Source organism: Carlito syrichta, unplaced genomic scaffold, assembly GCF_000164805.1.
Source record: "Carlito syrichta isolate Samal-C Ts95f unplaced genomic scaffold, Tarsius_syrichta-2.0.1 Scaffold301955, whole genome shotgun sequence".
In the NCBI taxonomy this organism is placed as follows: Eukaryota; Metazoa; Chordata; class Mammalia; order Primates; family Tarsiidae; genus Carlito; species Carlito syrichta.
In genome coordinates this window covers 60,233-68,773 of record NW_007246051.1, presented here as the reverse complement: position 1 = coordinate 68,773, position 8,541 = coordinate 60,233, and the positions used below count along the sequence as shown (strand labels likewise).

General features: G+C 44.7%; 1 protein-coding gene across 1 annotated transcript in view; it reads left to right on the top strand.

Moving 5' to 3' along the window:
• The first annotated feature begins 1,675 nt into the window (after positions 1-1,675).
• Positions 1,676-8,541, top strand: part of GID4 (GID complex subunit 4 homolog) — a 23,661-nt gene continuing 16,795 nt past the window's right edge. The window contains exons 1-2 of the mRNA XM_008055794.1: positions 1,676-1,732; positions 5,565-5,624. Of these exons, the coding sequence (XP_008053985.1) occupies positions 1,676-1,732; positions 5,565-5,624 (117 nt within the window). The remainder of the gene's footprint in view (positions 1,733-5,564; positions 5,625-8,541) is intronic.

Genomic DNA, 8,541 nt, shown 5'->3' with positions numbered 1-8,541 from the left:
AGTCCTTTTGAGACCCCGGAGAACTCTCCATTGGTTTCACCAGACTCGGGACCCTCCTCATGGCTGGGCCCATGTCAAGTTCTCTCGGACCTGAAACATGTCCCCCACCCCTTCCTCAGTCCCAGGAGTCCTCAGACCTAGGAACCCCCAGACCCTGGGGTTTCCCTCCTCCTGAGGTTTCCTCCTTAGGAGGGCTTGAGCAGACCCTTCAGATGTGGGAGTACCCTTCTCCCATTGGCTGAGCACCCAACCCACAACTGATTGGTCAGGCCCGGGCCCCATCTCAAGACCATGCACTCGCTCCCTGGGCGCTGCTCCCTAGGTCTCCTCACAGCCTCCTGGGGCCCCCTAAGTACCACCCACTGCTTCAGTCTCTTCATGATCCAGGCACCCAGCTCCTCCCAGCTGCCACCACCCCCAGGTCTCCTGCCCCAGGCTTCTTACCCTCCCTGCCGCTGTTCTGTGACCACTTCCAGTCTGCTCCCAGCCTCCCTGGCCTCCACCCAGACCTTCCCACCCTGTACCTTCTTGCTCATTCCTGGTTCTTGCTTTCTCTACACGGGCATAGGGCTTCCTCCCAGTCTCTGACACCGTGTGCTCGGAAAGCTTACTTATCCAGTTTTATTTCATGTCTACTCACCTTCCTCCCATTTGACCTGGATTTCTGAGTACCTGCTGCCAGTCCCTGATCAGCTTTGGGACTACAGCTTCACCTGCCCAGGTACCTCATCTCTCTCAGGCTTGACACTTTTCCCACCCAAAGGGGATTGGCCGTGGTCAATATTCCCTTTTAGTTTCTCTCCCCCATCCCTGCCTGCCAGAGGACCCCCTTTCTCCCTCCCTTCGCCCCTTTTTCCTCAACCTGACAGCCTACCTCCTGGGCTGTTCCCAAAAAGGCCCTCCAAACACCTGTCCCCTTGAAAACTCTTCCAGAAGTGTTGAGGCTCTGAAAGCAAACACTTACAGAGTAAGTGCCCCCTTACATGGGGGTGGAAGTCTGTTAAGCTTGCCTTTCACCCCTCTAAATTTTTAAATCTTGACTTGATTTCTGAACAAGCAGGTCTCCCACCCAAAAGACAATGGGAATGCCTTTTTCTTTCTGCTAACTGTAGAGAACACTCATCACTCTCTTTTTTTCTCCATTTTTGATTGGGAAAACAGTATCTTCATGTTAATTGTTCTTTGGTCTGTAAACTTAAAAGTTCTATCATGAGCCATGATATTATTGCAACTGAAAAACTACGGTGGCTGAAATATTTCCGTCTTCATAACTATATGCCTAATGTGGTGGTCTTCTCTTTTTCTTAGAATGTGAGACTCCATCGCGAAGGTACGGGTGTTTTGTTTTTGCAACTAATCATAGAATTCTGGAAGCAAGATCCCTGGGTGTGTCATGTTTGGGATGATCTTGAATTTGTGCCCGTTTAATTTGGTGGTTTCTGATGTGGTAGGGGACAACTGGCAGGGTGGCCAGGCATCAGAGGAAAGTCTGCTTTGGTTACTGTAGCAACTACTCCCTTCTGTCATTCGTGTGTTATTTCTGAACTCCTGTCGGGTGCCAGTCTCCTTGTTAGCCGGTGGAAGCGATGCTTGATTGAGTTGGGGCATGGCTAGTAGGTCTCAGGCAGCCCAGAGCAGAGCCCTGGCGTGGATAGCTGGGAGCCACCTGAGTAGGATGTCTGATGGTGCGGGTGGTGGTCATGCCAAGGAATGCGGCCCTGCCTCTGGATCGGTGAGCTGCCTGCTCATCATCGCCACCAGTCAGTGGCATGTGAATTGCCCCCTTATCTGGTTTTTCAGCCAGGACTCGTTTCTCAGATTCAAACTTCTTAAAATATATCTGCCTTTCATAACTCAGCTTCTTTCCTCCTTTCTTTCTTTTTTAGTACCTTTATTTAGATGATATTCACCTATTTAAAGGGTTCAATTCAATAGTATTTAGTATGTTCACAGAGTTGTGTAACCACCACCAAAACATGATTTTAGAACATTTTCAGCCTGGTGCATTGGCTCATGCCTGTAATCCTGGCACTCTGGGAGGCTGAGGTGAGAGGATTGCTGGGGCCCAGAAGTTTGAGACCAGCTTGGGCGACATAGAAAGACCTCATCTCTACAAAAGTAAAAAAAAAAATTAGCCAGGCATGTTGGATTATGTACACCTGTAGTCCCGGCTACTAAGGAGGCTGAGGTGGAAGGATCACCTGAGCCCTGAAGGTCGAGGCTATGGTGAACAGTGATTGTGCCACTGCCCTCCAACCGGGGTGACAGAGTAAGACGCAAAAGAAAAAAAAAGGAGAGAGAGAACATTTTCATTACCCTTTATACCCCTTAGCTATATCACCCCTTTCCAAACCTAAGCACTACCTGTCTACTTTTTTTTTTGGCTCGCTGTTCTGGACATTTTATATAAATGGAGTCATATGGTATTTGTCCTTTTGTGACTGACTTCTTTCACTTAGTATAATGTCCGCGAGGTTCATCTACCCATATGAGTGTCCACTCCTCATTCCTTTTTATTGTTGTACTGTCCATTCTAACAAGCGTCCGTTGAATGGATATACAACATTTTGTTTATCCGTTGACCAGTTCATGGACATTTGGGTTGTTTCCTCCTTTTGGCTGTTATGAATAATACCATTATGAACATTTATGTTTAAGTTTTTACGTAGGCCTATATTTCATTTCTCTTTGGTAGCTAGACACCTAGGAGTGGGATTGCTGGGCCATATGATAACTCTATGTTTAACATTCTGACGAACTGCCAGTGATTTCCAGAGTAGCTGCACTGTTTTACACTTCCAACATGTAGTGTATGAGGGTTCCAGTTTCTCCATCTCCTTGCTAACACTTGCTGTTGTTCATCTTTTTTATTGTAGCCATGCTGGTGAGTTTGAGTGGTCTTTTAGTGCAGTCCTGATTTGAATTTCCTTAAAGGTTAATGACGTTTTGCATGTGTTTTTTGGAGCACTTTCTTTGTAAAGATTCCAGAGTAAAGAGTTCCTTCAACCTTTGTGAATTTCTGACTGGATCTGTTCCACTCCCACCCCCCAACTCTTGCTATGATTACTTTTTCCTCCTCTGTCATCTAAGAAGCCAACAGTAGAATGGAACTCTGGTCACAAAGGAATATTTAAAAGAGCAACCATTGAACACAGCTGTGCTGCGAGACCTTATTGCTAAACACATGCCCTGTTATCTGTCTTGTTGAGATGTTGGCCTGCCGTTTGAGTAAAGCTATACGTTGTATATGAGTTCACCAACCATCAACAGCAAGATCGATTTGGGCAGAATGGGAGAGACACATGGTTGAAAGGAGGCCAAGCTGAAATTCTGATTCTTGAGCATGTGATAATCCATGCAAAATGTTAGCCAATTTACAGTTCAATTTTAATCTTATTAACAAGTATCCTTGCCACCTGATACCCTTTCCAGCAGCTGTGAAACCCATACTGTTCTGAATTCAGTGAGAATTGCATACATGAAATTTAAAGCCTCAGGTTAAAATTATGTGTCCTTTAATAAAAGTTCTTTGCTGAACCATGTTAGTGTGGATCAGCTGTTTTAGAGAACGTCCATTGCCAAGGTCAGCAGATGAGACTATTTAAAATGCTTTGGCAGTTTTCAAATGGAATACCTTTGTCACCAGCACCAAACTGTGAAGACACTTTGGCTTCATTGACGCTCATTTGCTTTGGTGCTGACATCATCTGGCTGACTAAGTTCATTACAGTTTTTAAGGATTGCTTTAGTATTTGATTTAAGGTATCATTGGAAGTCATCGTGTTCCCAAATCTGATAAATGCACAAAACTTTTCTAGTTTCTTGAAATGAGACCTCACTTAACATTAAAATGTCTGTGTGCTACAGGTACCCTTATACTTTGTTTTGCTTTAATTCAGGGGTTTACTTTGTAAGTGCATCTAGTTGTCATGAAATCAGACACTCTGCCTATTCAGAATGAGTCTGTATAGTTAGTATGCTTTTAGCTGCAAGTAACCATATTTTGCATTTCAAAGTAGTTTAAAAAGTAGATGAACCTATTATCTCCCATGTTGAGGAATTTAGAGGTGATGTGGCTTCAGGTTGGTTAATTCGGGGTCCCATATGGACTCAGTTCCTTCCATCTTCCTGTGCTTCCATCCTTACATTTCCTGTCCTATTTCTCCCCTGACCTCTAGATGACTGCCCCAGGGCTGGATGCCGTGCAGATATTACTACCACCAGGGGAAGAAAAAGCTATTTCTTCCTCATGCACCTCTTAAAAACCAGTAATCTTTCCTAGATGCACTCAGGAGACTTATACACATACCTCATTGGCCAAAAATGGGCCACCCGCCCCTAAACCCATGACTCGAGAGGGGGTGGGGGCATATGTTTGCCTTAGATCCAATAGTGTTGAACAGGTCTTATGGGATAGGATAGGTGCCAGAACAAAATTTGGGCCCTGCCAGTATGAAAGAGGAGGAAATTGGTTGTTGGGTAGGCATCTGGCAGTGTCTCAGCAACTAGTAACTGGTGGCTGCTAAACCTCAAAATCTATTATGCCTGTTATTTCTATTTACTTTTGACTTCCGACTCCTTCCATTAAGAAGCACAGCAAAATTTTTTAAAAATTTTAAAAAGAAACACAACAGCCATATATGAAATGGACAGAATGGTCATTCACAATATAGTCAGATTTTTGGTTGAAATTTTGGTTCATAATGAAGTTTATACCACTTGTCTTTATAAGATGCTGTTTCTGAAATAGTCTGCCCAAGCCGGGCTCAGTGGCTCAGCCTGTAATCCCGCGCCTTTGGGAGGCTGAGGTGAGTGGATTGCCTGAACCCACGGCTTCGAGACCCGCCTGGGCAGCGAGACCTCATCTCTACAATAAATCAAAAAATTAGCTGGGCGTGGTAGCGCATGCCTGTAATTCTGGCTACTCGGAAGGCTGAGGCGGAAGGATCGCCGGAGCCCAGCAGGTTGAGGCTGCAGTGGCCCGGAGCGGCCACTGCACTCCAGTCTGGGCGACAGAGTGAGACTCCAACTCAAAAAAAAGAAAAGAAAAGAAATAGTCTGCCCATTCCATAAATAATAATGCAGCACGATGCTTAGTGTAAAAAATAGGGTAGGAGTGGATCTCCCAGACCAATGATTGAGCAGCATAGAAATAGAAATTGACTAGAAAGATGTTAGAAAGAAAGTCAAGCCCGGGCTAGGGATGACACTATGTGTACAAGTAGAGATAGAGACCATGTGTCCAGTAATGCATAAGATCTGTAGATTTCTGGGAGACTTGTGTTGAAGACAGTGCAGAAAATGAGGTTTGAATGAATTCCTTGTTCCAGAAAGGCACCATGGTCTCAAGGTATTCAACTGAAGGAAGTTGAGAGTCCTGGGATCAGTTTGCTTCAGCAGAACAGACATGCGTATAGGGAAGGTTCATGAAGATCCTTGAAGTCTTGGGCTGTGCTGGATGTGCACTGTACCTCCCTTATGTGGCCTGGCCAGAGTACCACCCCTAAGCATGTAACCTAGTGGGTTCTTCCGTTTGTAACAGACTGTGTGTCCTTTTTTCCCAGCATGTGGACACGGGAAACTCTTACCTTTGTGGGTACCTGAAGATTAAAGGCCTTACTGAGGTAAGCACTCACTCACACGAACTAGAACTGGAAAGTTGATGGTGTGCTCAGCAATCTTGTGCAGGTAAGCGCAGGCAATCTGAACTCTTTGAGACCTAATTAAAGCAGACTGCTTATAAGCATTGTTACTATATGGGAACATAAAGCAAGCAGTTTTGATGTGTCCTGTTAGGAAGTGTACAGATTTACAGATTCACAAGTCACTTTTTTTTTCTTTTTAAGAGACAGGTCTTATTCTGTTACCCAGGGTTGGGTGCAGTAGTGCAATCATAGCTTCCTGTCTCAGCCTCCTGAGTAGATTACAGGTTCGTGCCATCCTGGCTAATTTTTTTTTCCTCTTCTTTCATAGAGTTGAGGTCTCAAGATATTGCCCAGGCTGGTCTTGAACTCCTAGCCTTAATTGATCCTTCCACCTCAGCCTCCCAAAGCACTGTGATTATAGGTGTGAACCACTGTGCCTGGCCTAGATTCACAAATCTTTTAAAGAAAGGTTTATAAATATGTCACAATGCAACTAACATTATTTTCTTAATCCTTTTTGAAACCCTTTAATTCATTGGAACAATGAAAAGTGGCCATCCAATTTATAACAGAAGTACCTACTGTGCAAGTGTAGAGTGGTTTTCTTTCTTTGAACCAACTTTTTCAACCTCAGAACTCCTGGGACTTTAGAAAGCAAGAAGGAGCATCCTTTCTTTTCTATTAGCAAGGAAACAGAAAGGAAAAGGAAGGAGGCGGCTGTACTGGCCATTGGACTCCACTGTAAGTGCCTAGGCTGGACCTAGCTGCAGGGGCCTTTGGCCTTTTGCCAGCTCTCATGGCCTTGATGACCCAGCAGTATTTGGATGGAGCAGTGGAAAGGAGCTGGGGCTACATTCTCACTCTGCTCCTTCCTGCTTCTATGACCTTTAACTTCTCATTTCAGTGCTTTCATCTGTAAAGTGAGAATTAAAAATCACTACTCCAGAGCCAAGCGCAGTGGCACACGCCTGTAGTCCCAAATACTCAGTATACTGAAGCAGAAAAATTGCTTGAGCCCAAGAGTTCCAGGCTGCGGTGAGCTATGATTACACCTGTGAATAGCCACCACTCTCCAGCCTGGACAACACAGTGAGACTCTGTCTCTTAAAAAAAAAAAAAAAAGAGAGAGAGAGAGAGAGAAAGAAAGAAAAAAAAATCCCTGCTCTGTCTACTCAATGGACTTGTCCTGGGAGGAGAAAACAATGTTAGAGGAAGTGATCGATGCAAATGTGATACTAGTATGGGATACTATTGTAGAGTCCTGATGAGCCTCAGACACAAGACAAGTGTTTCTGTCCCCTTGATTTTGTCTGGCTCTCCTGCTTTTCTGTTAGAAGTTTTATTGAAGATTTCCATGAAGTTTGTTGTTGAGACAAAAGGTATCTCTTTTCCATTAAGAAACATATTCAATCAAGCAAGAGTAGAATATGAAAGCAAAATAAAGGATTCTAACCTTCAGGTTTTTGATAGGAGAAAACATACTAAAACAAAATATGCTCAACTATCAGGCAGCCAAACACATTTGTTAACTGAGTGGAGATAATAAACATTCAACTTCATAAGAAAACCATCAAAATACATAATGCATTATAATGTTAACACTGTCTCCAAAGCTAGTCATTTGGGTAATAGGAAGGTGTGCAGAAATGCTAGCAGATGTGAACTCTCTATCCGGAGCAAGTAGTCCTTACTAAGGGAATCCCCTCTGTATTGAGAACAACAATCAAGCTCCCTTGAGGTGCTTGAGGAGAGAGCACTGGTATGGACATTTGGCCATTTGTTGGGGGCCAGCCCAGAGGGAACCCTAGGTTCTAAAGAGAACCATCTGCAGATAGCATGGCCTTGATGAGCACAGTAGATTGGGTTATGTTGCTATTGGGGCATTTCATTAGAGCAAGTCCTGCTCAGGCCTAGGATGCCTGGAATTTTTTTTTTTTTTTGAGACAGTCTTGCCCTGTTACCCAGGCTGGAGTGCAGTGGCATGATCAGAGCTCACTGCAATCTCAAACCCCTGGGCTTAAGCAATCCTCCTGCCTTAGCCTCCTGAATAGATGAGATTACAGGGACATGCCGTCCATCACACTTGGCTAATTTTTTTTTTTTTTTTTTGAGTTGGAGTCTCACTCTGTCACCCAGACTGGAGTGCAGTGGCTGCTCCCGGCCACCGCAGCCTCGACCTGCTGGGCTCTGGCGATCCTTCCACCTCAGCCTTCCGAGTAACTGGAACTACAGATGCGCGCTACCATGCCCGGCTAATTTTTTTTTTTTTTTGAGTTGCAGTCTCACTCTGTCGCCCAGACTGGAGTGGAGTGGCCGCTCCCGGCACTGCAGCCTCGACCTGCTGGGCTCCAGCGATCCTTCCTCCTCAGCCTTCCAAGTAGCCGGAATTACAGGCATGCGCTACCATGCCCGGCTGATTTCTGATTTATTGTAGAGATGAGGTCTCGCTGCCCAGGCAGGTCTCAAATCCGCGGGCTCAGGCAATCCACTCACCTCAGCCTCCCAAAGGCGTGGGATTACAGGCTGAGCAACCAAGCACGGCTACTTAACCTGATTTAACATAGACAGATCTTTAAAGATGGGAATCATTTAACAAATCTTTAATCTCAGGAATAGGTAAATTAAGGACTTTGCATGAGATATTACAGAAATGGACATCAGACATCAGTGACTTCCTAGTGGTTGAATCATGTGTATTTTATTACAAAGTCCATTTTTGTGGCCTCTCTGGAGCATTCACCACATAGCTACCACTGCCTTCTTTAAATAAGTCCTCCCTCAGATTCTAATGCATTTCTGCTTTCAGGAAGACAGCTAGAAACCATTATCTAGTCAGTACCTATCATGGTTTATAGAATGATAATCTCAAAACTGGTTTCAAAATAAAGGAGGTACC